The sequence below is a fragment of the Ciconia boyciana genome, chromosome 1, assembly GCF_034638445.1.
Source record: "Ciconia boyciana chromosome 1, ASM3463844v1, whole genome shotgun sequence".
NCBI lineage: Eukaryota > Metazoa > Chordata > Aves > Ciconiiformes > Ciconiidae > Ciconia > Ciconia boyciana.
The window spans coordinates 163753191-163768257 of record NC_132934.1 but is presented as its reverse complement, the minus strand read 5'-3'; the positions used below and the strand labels follow the sequence as shown (position 1 = coordinate 163768257).

Below are 15067 nucleotides of genomic sequence, written 5' to 3'. Positions count from 1 at the left end.
AGCCATGTGGGGCAGAGCAATCCAGTGGTTGGAGGAATTAACGCTGGTTGCTGCTCCACTTTGCCTTGACATTTTTAATATGATGGGGTGTGAATGATTACTTTTAATCCATTTTTAATAGAAGTATTTGGAAACAAAGGTTAAAAATCATTTGTCTTCCACATTTTTGGCACAACTTTAGCAAAAAGTTTGCAGAAAAATCAATCAGTAGAACTTGGTATGGATGAACACCTTCTATTTGTAATAACTTAAAAAAAAAAGTCCGCTTGTGGTAAACTTGGTCAGTAGATGCATTGCAAAATCTTCATTCTAAGCGATCATCTATGTTACTACATTGAATGTGTTTGGTGGAGGGGACTCTCCAAGAGGGTAAATGATTGATTATCAGTCTGACTGCCAAGCAAGCAAAAGTATATAAAAAAAAAAATTTAAGTGCTATTATTTCTTTCCACAGAAATGCAAAAGAAGCAGAAATTCCCTGGTGATTAAAATGTTCAATTTAACTAAAAGAAAATGTTTCATTTGGTGCTTATGCAAATGAACATGGTGCTTCCCAAAATTAATGTAGGAAAAGCCAGCCTTTTACCCAACAACTTAGAAGTCTGAGCACTCACAGATATGCAGCAAGTCAGAATCAAGTCCATCTCCGGAAGACACTAATCACCATGTCAAGGAGGAGGATGGAGGACTTTATTCACCATCTTATATACATGAAATTGTTTCTAATTCAGCAACAAGTGGTCACTTGTGCCTCCTTCTGAAAGAACAAATTAAAGAGGTATTTTCACTAGTTGTGAGGTTTTATGAGGTAGGACAGCTGAAAAAGGATGGGTATGGTGTGATCACCTCAAATAGCCTAATAGTGTGGGTCCTGAAATAGGAGAGCTTTTAGCTCATGTCTATGATGTGCCTGGCAGAAGGTGTTATGTTTCCAAGGGACTGCTAAAGCCACTGGCTTAGAGCGCGTTCCGACCTGGGCTTTCTTTGGAGCTCTTCCACTTTGTACAAAATTAATTACATATGTACTGAGAACACACAATGTTTCTCCCATGTGATGAGTAGGAGATTTGTTGACGCGATAGAAATATCTGTGTTTAAACGTGAGCTCTTGGGAGAGTAAGGTGTTCCCTCAACACGCAGGACTACGATGCAACCGGCTGTCTAGGCCATTTACGTCTGAGGCAGGATTCAAGGGTGGAAACGAGCCTGATTTTCCCATAGCAGGTTTCCCATGTTATATAAAGGTTATATCATGCTGTCATCACCTTATGTAATAGTGCTATCATATTACCAATGGTATGAATTCAACTGGTATTTGCAAAAAATGCAGGGGTGAATAAGCCCCATTTTTCCTAGCAAATGTACAATTTTCTTAAAAAACAATTACGTAGATGCACTCCTGAGTTAATCACAGAATCCCTTTTGCTATTTTACGATGATTTGTGCACTTCAAACCAGTTTGCTGATTTTCTCATTTGCATCTTTGAATTTGTGTCAAATAACTTTCCTGTGGGTTGAAGAAATGTTGAAGAAGATTGGATTGCGGGGGAGTCTGTCATGCTTGTTATGTGGTAAGCTAATTCTCTGCTTTGACCACAATGTAGAGGAAAGTTGGAGCAATCCAGAAGAAATGAGGTATGTGTAACGTTTGTAACACCCTCCTGATCCTATCTCGGGGTGAACGGTATGTATGTTACATAGTCTCAGTGTAAGTGAGATACTACATATGGATCTGTCAGAACTTTTCCACATAGTAAATACACGGACCTTGCCTAACTTTTCATTAATATGGGGTCACTAACACGTACTAACAGCTTATTATTTGTAGTGGGCTGGTAACGTGGAGTTCTCTATTTGTGGGTTGCTACAGCAGTGACTTCCATCCTGTCCTCCAGGAGATGAGGCTGCGTGATAGCACTTGACACTGTTACAATACTGGTCCACCAGCTGCCACTCCCCCAAAACTAGTGCTAGCAAGGATTGTGGTATATAATTAAACCTTCCAAGCTAGCAAGTCCATGGAGCTTTAAATGGCTTCTGGACTGGGAGAAAGGAAGGAAACCTCTCTCTTTCGCTAACCTCCCTCCCAAACCTTTGCCTTCCAACTTGATCTCACTGGGGTTTGGCACCTGTCCCCTAGAGACATCTCACCTTAGAGGGAGGTTGTAGGGAGAGGTGCTAGCCGCGTCTTTCTGACCAGATTGCAGGACTCTAATAAAATCCACTGCTCACCCACCCCTTCCTGCCCGCCCGGGCCCTGGACATGCAGGAACTTTGCTAGGAAGAGGGGGGACAAGGGCTGCACACACAACTGCTGTTTCTCTGCTGTGTACACAAGCAGTGCCAGAGCATCATCACTCGCCTGGTGGGGAAAAGGGGAGGGAAGAAGAAGGAATGACAATGTGGGAGAGGGAAAAAGGTAAGGGAAAAAGGTAAGGGAAAAAGGTAGGGGAACACACAACATCAGGTGGGACCAGGCTGCGTGCGCTGGCCCAGACCTAAGACTAACACTGCAGTTAGTGTGACACTGCAGCAGTATTGGCACCTAATAATTTCGGTCTAATTTGAATGCATCTTGAATTATGATAGTGTTATGGTATGCTCTGTGGCTCCTCACTGATAAGTGAGGGTCCAAGTTGATGGTCTTTTATCTCTTCTGTTTGCCTTGGTCACTTCATCCTGGGCCTGCTATCCCTGTCTGTATACTTTTGACAAAATATCACACTTCTCTACAGTACTTATAAAAAGCGCTGCAATAAATCCTTTAAAACTGTAACTTTGGATTTTACTATAAAATACTTAAGAATGGAATATTTTTTTCTCTCTCTAAGCAGAGACTGAATTCACCTTGCAGGAATTTTCTTCACTTCCCCCTTTCAGCTCTTTGCAGATGCTCATTTGCAGGAGAGAATTTATGGTTTTGTCCCCTGCTCTCCTCTCCTAGGGTGGCACAAATTACCCAGGTCAAGGACTGCCTTTCTTGTTTCCTCCTCATTCTTCTCTGTCTGATGAAACATCCTTCCTTTTCTCTCCTTTAGACGATAGACTTACCCTTATTCTAGCTCTTCAGCTCGGGTATTTATGTGTGCAACAAATAATAACTAACAAAGAAAAAAGTATTTACAGGGCGCACTCCAAACCTGGCATTACAGAGAGCAACACCGCCGAAGAGTATCTTTTTTGACTTCTGGCTAGCAGGCAATTTGTAATTTTGGGTCTAGGAGCGGCTGGATTCGTGGTGAGGATTAAGTTTTCGGGGTGGTGGGTGCTTTTCCTTCCTTCCGCCGGCAAACAGCGATCCACGCCAGGATTTGCTTTCTGCTCCTGTATTTCGGCGATGCAATGTGTAGCACGTTTCGCTCTGTGTGTGTGTGTGCGTGTGTGCGTGTGTGTGTGTGTGTGCGTGTAGCTCTCCCTCGCTGTGTCTGTCTCCAGGATTTCTCCCTGCCTGGCTCGGGAGGCTGCTCCAGCGCTGCGCGGAGCAGAGGTTTCCCCGGATCCCGTAAATACAGGCACACGCACCCAGTGCACCACACGCATGCACACACACACACACACGCACACACGCACAGCCACACAGGCACGCACAGAGCCGCTGTCCAGTCCATCCCCACGCCGGCTGCTTTCCCCACCACCTCCAGCCTCGCAGAGGCGGCAGGCACAGCTCCGCGGCGGATCGCGCTGCCGCTGGCCCGGGACTCCGCTCGCAGCAACGCGCCTCGGTTTCAAGCTTCACAACCTACAGCCAGATTTTTACCCCCCTTTTTTTTCTTCCCCCGCCTTTTTTTTTTTTTTTTTTTTTTTTTGCCGGGGGGCGAGAGCGCTTTGCATTTGGAGAAGGAGCCGGGGGGACGAGGCTGCCGCTCTCCTGCCCCCGCCGTGCGCGCATGTGTGTGTGTGCGCGCCCATCTCCCCCCCGCCTCGCAAAAGTTTGCCTCGGCGGCCGGGGGGCTCCGGGGCCGCCGCCCCCGCAGCCGGGGGGCGCGGCGGCGGCGGCGGGGCGGTGCGGCGGCGGCGCGGGACTTGCGCGCCGCGCGGGACTTGCGCGCCGCGCCATGCCGGCGGCGCAGGGGGCTGCGCGGCGCTGCGCGCTGGCGGGGCTGCTGCTGCGGCCGCTGCTGCTACTGCTGCTGCTGCTGCTGCCGCCGCCGCCCGCGGCCGCGGGGGCCGAGGGCAAGGCGCGGAGCTGCGGCGAGGTGCGGCAGGCTTACAGCGCCAAGGGCTTCAGCCTGGCCAGCGTGCCCTACCAGGAGATCGCAGGTAAGGGGCCGGGCGGAGCGGGGCGGAGGGCCGCGGAGCGGGGGGGACCGCCGCCGCCCGGCTGCGCGCACTCCCCGCGGAAGCGGGGCCGCGAATCGCCGCGTTGTCTGCGCGGCGTGGAGCGGCTCTGCCGGCCCGGGTGGCAGCGGGGGGCTTCCCGGCGGGGCGTGTGTGTGTGTAAATAAACGATTAAATAAACATAAAAACTAAGGAGGGGGGTTAAAAAAAAGGGGTGAAAAAAGGGGGTTAAAAAAAAAGGGGTGAAAAAAAGGGGGGCGCGGGCGAGCCTCAGCCTCGGATCTGTTCGCCGGCAGAAACTTCTTGAGAGTTGCAGCCGGGCTGCGAGAGGCAGCAAGCGGTTCCGCAGTGGCTGCTGCCCCCGCTGCCGCCGTGTGCGGGGGCATAACTTTGCCCTCTGCCAGCGGGGACAGGGGCCGAGGGAGGCGGAGGAGGGTGGGGAAGGCAGTCCTGCCCCCCTCCGCCCCCCCCGGACCCCGCCGCTGCCGCGGCCCCGGGGAGCGGCGCGCCCCTTCCGAGGGGGCCAGCCCAGCCGCGCAGCCCCGGGCCGGGCAGCTCGCCCCTCGGAGCCGCAGCCGGGCGCCTCCGCTGCAGCCCAAATCGAGCGGAGGCATCGGCTGCTGGAGAGAGACCCCCCTCCATACACACCCCGCTCCGCCGCCGGAGACACCAGGCAGCCTGTTACTTAGCTCTTCCTTCTGCTGAGACATGCCTACAACAGGTTATATCTCAATCTGCCTACGAAGGTGTTGGGGTTGGTTTTTATTGTAATTTTATTTTCCTGCTTTTCCCTACGACCTTATCCATATTGCATCTTCGGGACTGTATGAATAAAAATATGTCTGGGGCAGATAATCCTTTAGCAATCAGAGAGCACGACAAAAAGAGAGAAATGATATGGCAAGGCATGCACTTGGGCTGCTTAAATTGGACTGCTCGAGCCCTCAGGAAAGATTTCTGCTTTGCCACTGGCACTTTGCTGTTAGATTCTGCTGTTTGTAGAGTGAATTAGATGCCCCTTGGTTTGCTTGCTTCCTTTTTAAAGTTGGAAGCAGTAGATTTATCTTCCTTGAGGTGAAATAAAGCCACAGTTATTCACTGTGCAGTATTTAGCACTTTACATGAGGAATGATAAATGTGGAAAATCTCAGGACAGCGAGGATGTAGTTCACAAAAATACAGGGAAGGTTGTTCCACGGTGCCAATGCAGAACAGACCAGATCTCTGCATAACCACGTTGGTTCGTTTGGACACATAGGTCTGACCCACTGATGTGCTTTAGGACAAGGCAGGAGAGTAAAGGGCCTGTGCGTGTAACTATTCCACAGGCACCTTCGTCACTCAGGCTCACCGATTCTCTGGTCCTTCTGTGCTCTTTTTTTAAAATTTCTCTTTAGGTTGCTCGTAAGTTATATCAAATCATGGAATCTCTCCTGTGAGCCGCAGACCCTTTCAATATGCAGTCATGCTTTCCCTTCACATACTGTTACTCCATCTCCTTTGAGACAGCATGGTAGGATATGCCCTGTCCCATTAAAAAAAAAAAAAAATCCAGTGAATTTCAGACTTCTAATAACTTTGGGCAAACACTTGTTGCTTTCAGCTCACAGAGAAGTTTTATTGTTTTATTTATTTTTTGAATGTACAGTGCAAAGTTGCTGTGCATTTTTTAAGGAATCCCAGTATTTGCAAGTTTCTGCTACCATGTATCAGTACAGAAAGACTCACGATAGCTAAATATTTAGTAATAGTTAAATCCGAAGTTACTCTTCAGTTTCCTGCTAAGCTTCATAAGTAATATCTACTGATATGGTTAAGAAGTACATGATTTATGCAGAGATGAGTTATTTTTTCTGAGCTTCCTATTACAAGTTGTTTGTTTTCTTTGTGGTTTATCTGCCTTGTTACTAGTTGGTGTATCAACTTTTGAGCAGTTCTGTGTGTAGCTATGCAAGCTACTCAGTTGTTGGAAGGCTAGGATTGCTTTAAGGTGTGTTTTGGGGTATGCTCTGCTCCAACGGTGGCGAGAGGTTGTGTAATAACTGTTCATGCAGCATGTGCTCTTGTTAATGTGAAAGCTATGTATTTGCAACCCGGTGCCATGTTGGAAGTTTAATTAAAGCAATCAACATACAGGTTTCAGAATAATTTTTTTTTCATTCTGTCTTTTTCCACCATACTGACTTGGTTAAGGAAGCAATTTGTTACTGTTATGAAAGAAGTGTAGTCTGTCAAATGCCTCATGTTTTCAAGAGTTCAAAGAACTTTAATTACAGTCAAACGTTGAACAAGCATTGTGTTTTCAAAAGATTTTGCATCAATGGCTTGATAATATAATGGAAAATAGTAATACGCAGTATGGTTTATGTGTTTTGATTTAACAGTAGTCGTATGTTTTCATTTGTCATTTGTTTAAAAGCTACTTTCTAGCTAGGACTGTTGAAACTTGATAAACTGAAGAGGTAGTGTGTATGTACTGATGCAAAGTGTGTACGTACTGATGCAAAGAGCTGAAGAATCTGTTTAAATTAGAGAGGCTACAGACACAGAGGTACCGCTCTGCTGAATGGAACTGCAAAGCCAGCTTGTTAGATAACTTCTGTAAAATTATTTATACTGGCACTCACTTTTGAATAGAGAAGGTAGAAGTTACAGATTTAAAAAGCTGTCTGTTTTTGCACTGTAAGGCAAGGTTTTCCTACAGTATTTTGCTGCACGTGAAATGTGTTGAAGTTGGTAATAACGTGGTTACGGTTGTCTGTTATGCTTTTATAACAATGCTAAATTGTTCAATGTAATAGTATAATACTTAGTTGTAATCAACCTGCTGCGCCTGATGTCTTGTCTGACCACCAAATTCTGGTGCTGTGACCTACATTGGAGTACAGCATATAAAGCTAGTTTCCAGCATAGGTTATCAAAGTAAGTCCTCAATAAAGGAACTTTGTCTGGGAATGGGGGAAGGAAGAAAATTCAAAGTGAATGTAATATGCTGCTGTGGGCTTAATTCTATGCATCAGTCACACGCAGGGTGGGTAGCAGTAGCTTGTGGTGTACGCTGGGCTATCCTTGTAAAATCCGCCCTCTCGTAAAGCTGCTGTGGGGTATCCTGCATGTGAAGAAGAGTTGAACTGTCAGACTCACGCTGCCGTGACCCAGCATTCACGAGCACTGAGTGGAGCTTCTAAGGACTTTGCAGGAAATGTTTTGCTGTAGGAAAATCTGTCACTTGAAAGTCAACACAAAAGAAAAAAGTCACAGCACATATCTGTTAGCATTACTTGTCTAACTCCAACCATGATTTCAATAACTTACAGCATCTTAGGGGAAGCCATAAAAATGAAACATCAAGGTTAAAGGTGGAGTGTGTCCTTGCCTCAAAGTTTTCCGAATGAAAGTGAATGTCTGACTGTTCAAAAGTAGTGGATGTGTCTGATTTGTGCCTTTCCACTTTCAGTTGATCTAGAGATTTTGAAAGGTGAAGGGTGTGGGTTTTTTGTGGGTTGTGGTTTTGTTTGGGTTTGGCTTTTTTTTTTTTTTTTTACTAGATGCTGAATAATAAGTGTATTTGGAGAAAGACCAGAAGTGTTCTGGTAAAGCGTCCAACTGTAAAGATGCTGAATTCTAAATACTGCATGAGAAGTTAGTGAGCTTTGTTCTCCTGTGCAGATGATGAACGAGGTGAGATTCTGGCAACACAGAGACACCGTAGTGAAAGTAACTGAAATGAAAGCAGAAGCAAACCCTTCATTTTGAAGGTCAGGAGTCACTTGAAATTGTGCTTTGATGAATGGGCTTCATACTGGCATAACACAGAGGCGTTGACTGAAGAAAACTAGCAAACATAACACAGTTGCTTGTAGCTCTAAAGTGGTAATAATAATAATAAAAATAAACTCAGTAGTCACTCATGCAATTGAGCTATTAGTCCATGTCAGATGTTCCCAAGGTACTCTTTCTGAATGTTTTGCTTTCCTTTAAGTAGCTTTAAAATGTAATGATAGATTGACAGGAGAACAGCAGAAAATCCTCCTGACTGAGTCTGTATCAAAGCTCTTGTTAATTAATGCCTTCTTTTACTCTTTCTCTACTGCTGTCACTGAGAGTTGGGTGCAGAAAGTGCCTGTAGACCAGGAGGCAAATGGGAATTCACAGGCACCTTGTGTGGTTGTCTCAGGAGGGTAAAAAAAGGAATAGCCTTACTGAAATCAATAATATAATCAATGCAAATTTGTGAAATCTGAATCGGGCCATTAGAGATCAGTTCACTCCTAATCTCAGTGATGACAATTGACATGGAAGATGGACATGGAATTTCATGTAAACTTGGTACTTTTCTTGTTTTAGTGCTGTTGTAGTAGTATCCTCCACATTGTGTACGACTGCTCCTCACCTCTGTCTGCGATTTCAGTAACCGCAGCATCTGAAAGGGTGGTGGCTCTCTGGTCACCCTCCCTTATGGCCTCCCTTAGTTTCCCATTGTGAGTGCATGGTGCATGCTAATAAACCGGTGTGTGCATTTAGCTAGGAGGAAGTACAGCTTTTCTAAGACCTGGCTTTGCTATCACTTTTGTACATATTTATTGGTTTGTTTGTGACTGATGCCATTAAAGGGAATACAACTTATGTATGCACATCTAAACTTAAAGGTGCTGTTTGTAAGATCAGGGCCTTTGAGGAGAAATAGCATGTTTTTAATGCTTATAAATAATTCATTTTTGACTGAGAATTTTAAATCTCAGCATCTGGAGTTTCCCGATGTGACTTTATGGTAAAGTATCTTGGAAAGAGAGACTTTAAAATAGAAAAGGTGATGCTTTAATAATTAGTATAATGATGAATTTCAGTGTATTGTACTCTAATCATCTTTTTCTTTCTGTCGTCATTTGATTTATAATGCAAAAGCATACCTAAAGCTATAATATTTCTTACACTTCTAAGTGTTCATGTGTTAAACTGTTCTAATGCTGTATTAGTACTTATTTCATCATATGCTATTGTGAAATACTCCTGAGATTAGGTGGTGTTCAGACACTAGAGAGGTCAAGCACTATGTTAAAAGCTCAGGCCATTCTTTTTATATTACTGCAATAAAGAATATATTCATTTCATTTATATTACCACTTGGCTCTCATAAAAGGTCAGTTTCAGCTGAATGTACAATTACTTGCAAATGGCAAATCTTATAACAAGTGATCAACAATAAAAGCTTTTCTGGGTAATTTGTCTTTAAAATTACCACCTGCCATTTCTTTTGAATGACTTGAGCATCTTGCAGTATCACTCGGAGATCTCTGTCTTATTCCCCACGATACATGTAAGAAAACTATGCATACTAATCTTCCTTTCTGCTTAGTAAAGTAAAAATGCATAATTACATTAAAGGTTCTAGTTGAAATAACAAGCTTGGTGCTTAAAACTCCATTACGTTATCAAAGTATCAGCACTCCCATTACTAGCAAAATGAAATTACGTTTTCAATGAACTATGACTATATGCTCCCCTTCGTACCTGGCTAATGGGTGCTATCTCCCTGGGAAGGGAACCTTCAGTCTGTGGTTTTGACTGTTCATACTACCAGGCATAATTATTTTAGCAGCTTAAATACGTGTAAAAGAATTAACACTTTTCCACAAATTCCTAAGAACAGCATATAAAGGTTGGTGTTTAAAGGCAGAATAGTTATTATGCTAAACAAAGAGAATACATTACAAGATGCAAAAGGAATTTAAAATGTGTTGCAGATGGCAGGGAAACATATGCCTGGTAAAATTCTGAGCACTTTATTCCTCTCTATGTAAAAACAGCCTAAACCCGACTGAAACTAAGGTTTGCTTTCTTCGCTACTTATTGCGCCAGAGCTCCTGCACACATCCAAAAAATAAGCTTCCCTAATAAGAAATTTTTTAGCTCTCGTTATAGGAGGCTGTCACAAAGACCACCAGCTCTCTCTGATGAGCTTCTTTCGCTAACGTGACCTTTTCCTTCCAGCAAAGTGAAACCATAGTACTTTATTCTGTTGAGCGATCGCAAAACACAGAAGGCGCGCGGCATTTGAAGGCAGGTGCCGCAGAAGAGGTGCCTGCGCTCCCGCTGACTGCAAGGGCAACAGCAATCCGGGCCCTGCCGCTACGCCCGGCGGAGCGAGTCTCCGGTGAGCAAAGTCAGGAATTATTAATAGCGGCGGGAGCGTTTGCGTCCCGCCAGCCCGCTGTAGAAACCCGGGTGCCCAGGAGGAGGCTCTACAGCACAGCTCCAGCCCCGGGATGGAGACCCGTCCGCCGCTTGTCCTGGCCTTGCTTTTCAGGGTTGGGGACAGGAGCCACTTTCGGTCCGTCAAAAAGCAGCAGCGAGGGCTGATACTCCTAATGCAAACAGCAAATTGCTCTCTGGCTCGCCTAGCCTGCGAGGTCTGTCACCTTGAGCTTCTAATGGCCTTTTAACCGCATCTCCAGCTGAGCAGCAGATGTAAAGGGTACTGAGCATCCCGAGCTGGGGTTTTTTTTCCTTCTGAAAGAGGCATTTCTACAGATGCTCGACTAACAATGGAGCCTCAGACCTGCTCGCTGACCTGTTGGGTTTAAAATAGCAGGGTAAATCTCCTGAAATAAGTGGAAGTCTCGACTGCTTTTAACAGGTGCCTTGTAGGCTGTTACATTAAATTAGGTACGCGTACAGAGTAACACAGCCGTACCTGTGCGTGTGTGTGCATGTGTGTGCGTGCAGGGGTAAAATCAAGGCTTTTACCTGGAGTGGCCTCAAAGTCACATTTAAGCCCTGAAAGAGCTAAAGAAGCTGCACATTACCAGGATAGGTATTTGCAAACCAGGTTGAAACTTTGTTTTATGGGCCCCATCTGAAAAACACATGTGCAAACACACATGAATGCAAACATATGCACAATAAAAAACTACACAGGGCTCAGTTCATATATGTCAGAAAGATCAAAGGCTAAGTCAGCCACACTAATCCTACTGTTTGGGGAGTCCAATTAGTTCAAGCCTGATGCTTGACTAAGCAGTAGGTAATATAACCTGCCCTCTAAGTCAAAAGCTAGACCTCTCTGTTGCCAGATTCTTTGTCAGTCTCCATAGCTGTAGCTCTTGGTCATAGCTGTAGGTCTATGATGGTAGCCACATATTTCTCTGAGAGTTTTGGCCACGTCTCTCTGACTTATGTGCTGAGTTTCTAACATACTAGAGACTATGGGGACACCCGTCTGGCTTTTGTCTGGCTTTGTCTTGGAGGGAAGACAACACTTGGGATGAAGCTGTTGCACATCTGGGTGTCAGACGGTCGTATGGTATAGCGTGAGGATGTATGTGGATACTGCCATGGGTGTGAGAACTATGGAGGTATGTAGCAGATCTGGCAAAATATAGTGTGTGAATGCCTTACTACAGTTCTCATGTCATATGTCTGCGGTTGGCCTTTGAGTTACGGTATCCCTTATGACCTGGAAGTTTTCCTTCGAGAGCCCATAAAGAGTAATTAATACAGGAAACTAAAATTACTTTCATAAGTGGAATTATTTTTTAAGAAGTGAAGCATTACATTAACGAAAGGATCTTTATGCACAGTTATCCTACCAAAAGTCCAATGGTGCTGTTTGATGGTCACAGCCAGGGAGGCTCCCGTCAGGTCCTGTGTACAATTCCTGTAGGTTCCTTTCAGTTCAGGATTCAGTTTCCTCTCTTCAGGAAATATTTCTCTTCGAGCTGCTCTTTTCTAAATTTCATTTTTCTGGTGATATCAATCAAGTAGTAGAGGTAACATTTTGGATAAAGTGTTGTTATTTATGGTTGTAGCATTTGAATCCTGAACAACCACTTCTCTTGCCCAGTAGATGCCACATTGATCTGTGTTTTGGTTTTGGATAGTCTTTTGTGAATGTAGCAATCTGTGGCTTTGGAGTCCAAATACACAGCTGTAGATAGAGGTAGTAAGGCCAGCAAAAACCTGACTCAGAGAATCGGGCAGAGAATATAGCGTAGGATGAATTGTTGGAGAAGGGACTGTTACTGGAAGATGAATGAAACATGAATGGGAGTACTTCTTTCTCTCATTGCTTGAGTCACTTTGCATTCATTGCGTTAGGTGTTAAGACCTTTCACGCAGTTAAAGCCCTAGGAGAAGGGAAAAAGACTGGAAAAGTGCTTTCAGGCCTTCATGCAAAGATTTGGATGAATAGGCTACAAATAAGGAGGGAGGGAGCAGAGATGCTCCATTTCTTTTTCTTTTCTTTTTTTTTTTTATGCACCACTTGGTCTTGGTCTGTACAGTCTATAGATTTCTCCTTTTCCTCACCATCTAAGTGGTTAAACAGCTCATCTCAAACAGATTGTGGCGACCTGACTGATCATGCTCCAAAATGGAAGAAGTTCTAATCAAGATGTATTGGCATTTCTATTGTTGAACGGTTCCTTCAGAGCTTGTTGCTCTGCTAAGTGGGCAGTTCTAAATAATTCAAGCTCAGTATCTAATATGTAATTGTCTTGTTGCAGAGAGAACAATGCACCTTTTGTGTGGTTCTATCTCTCATCATAACTTTATGTAACTGTGCTCCATAACCTGAGAGAGCAGACTACGAGTTTCTGGCTTATACTTCCTTTAAACCTAAAAAAAGTTGTAAAAGGCTTGGGTCCAGACTACTGAAGTATGTTTTCATTTACACCTCACCCCACTGCATAGGAGATGGCTGTCAGCAAAGTTGTGTGTTCCCTGTTCCTGCCTCTGACCTGCATCAGGTCTACCCGTCTGACACGCTGACCTGGACCAGCAAGCTGATCTGATAGCTAACCCACCAAAAAAGATCTTGAAGTTACTCAAGAGGGTATGTGGGAACGTGTGCCTGAAGTCACGATGAGAAAGTGAGGCTCACCATTTGATGGTGGCTTTCAGGTAGATGTCTTACAATTATGAAACTGCAAGAGGAAGACTGCCCGTCTTTTCTCATGTGGCAGCAAAATGCAATGCGGCAGTAGCATAGTACTCTTATGGTATACTTGAGAAGAAACTACCAGCAGCTGAGTGTTCTTGGTATTATCCCCACTTTTGCACTTGACTGTCTAACTGCATCACCAAAATTTGACAAGCCATACTAGCAAAGTCATCTGTTCTCCAAAGCTGCAGGAGCTGAACAGCTGCCTGGGATGAGGGACCATACTGAGTGCTTCACTACCATAGGGAAACTCTCTGCTTGTTATCATGTCAATGTGCGATAGTTAATGTGGTCCCTTTAGTGGGTGTCTGCTGATTTTATGGCACATTGAAATTTGGGGTTTATGAGGCAAATGGATTGGATTATTAGACTGCAGGTTTATATACTGCTATTCATTGTCGTTTTAATGTTTTTAATCTTATTTACACCTGAGGGTACCCATTCCCAGCTATATGCAGCTTTGACATAGAAAATAAAATTGTGCTCATAGTAGTGCTGAAATATAAATTGTTAAAAGTAGTGGCAGGACGTTTCTTTGCATGTCATAAGTATCCAGTCGCCAGTCATCAGACTTCAGAAACTGTTGCATAATGTTTAAATGTCTTTTAGTTTCTGAGTACCCTCATTTTTAAATGTGTGCTAGTCCCTAAGAAGCTTAAACAATGCAGTGACAAGTCAAAGGCAAGGGATGGTGGGCACCCAGCGTCCGGTGGCTAAACCTGCAGTATTTTCCATCTTTTCTCTTAAACTGACACAATATTTCACAGAGAAAGGAGCTGTAAGTACAAACAGTGACTGCATCTTACTTGGTTACACAAAATTGATTCACAGTATAAAGACATAATATAAATATTTATTTCTCTGATATTAGCTTTTGGCTTTACAACTTAAACATATAAGATAATACTGCGTATGAGCAATTTAGGTTCCTTGGATGAAAATAGCTATTTATCATTTTGTCCGTCAGCATTATCCGTGTTGTCGAGAAATATGGAAAATACCTCTTGAACAGTTTCAGACTCAGACCATATTCTCTTTAACCAGTTAGAGTCATTGCAATTTACAGTATTCTTATCTGGTCTAAACTTTGCATTACATGCATTTAAAGCATTTTCAAAAAAGTAAAAGAAGATGCCAAAGCTGACCCACAGTAAAAACTTCCTTAGTAAAATCTTCTTTTTTTTTATTTTGTGAAGCAGTCTATCCTCTGCTAGCAGTCCAGCTGCAAAAAAGCAGGGAAGACAGATCATGCTAATCAAAATTGCAAAATAGGTTTTGTTGGCTCAACAGAGATTTAGGTATTTCTGAGCAGAGAATGAAAATCTAATGTAAAAATGAAGGTATTTAAAAGAATGGTGCAGGGGAGGTTTATTTAGTGAATTGGTGAAAAGCCAGGAGCAATATTCCTTGACCGCTGCTGTTCCAAGATGGTCCATCATGCTGGCTATGGGCTGGCAATGAGCACTGTTAATTGAATACCTGGAACATAACTAAAATGCATTGATTAAATACAAACACCTGCCTTTGCAATGTAGCATGGCTGATGAAGTGAAAGGACTCCCAGAAAGAGCTTCCTGAAATTGAATGCTGAAACAGTGATTATTTTGTTCTTAAAGCTGATCTTCAGAAGTCCCGTACCATTCTTTGAATGAGAACTCCAAAGCCTCTTTCTTCTTTAATTACTGAGCCAGCATACTAAAAGCTGTGTATAAATTAACTGTAATCAGATTGGTTATGGGGCATGTGCACACTTCTGTTAGTAGTGTTTTGAGTTAAAGACCCCCAAACCTGATTTTTGCCTATCTATCTCCATTGAACGCAGCTGATGGCAGAGTTTGATTGAGATTT

General features: G+C 43.9%; 1 protein-coding gene across 1 annotated transcript in view; it reads left to right on the top strand.

The window, feature by feature from the left end:
• The first annotated feature begins 3887 nt into the window (after positions 1–3887).
• The window catches only part of GPC6 (glypican 6), a 786710-nt gene continuing 775530 nt past the window's right edge, over positions 3888–15067 (top strand). Inside the window, exon 1 of the mRNA XM_072854005.1 lies at positions 3888–4260. Coding sequence (XP_072710106.1) covers positions 3888–4260 — 373 coding nt within the window. The remainder of the gene's footprint in view (positions 4261–15067) is intronic.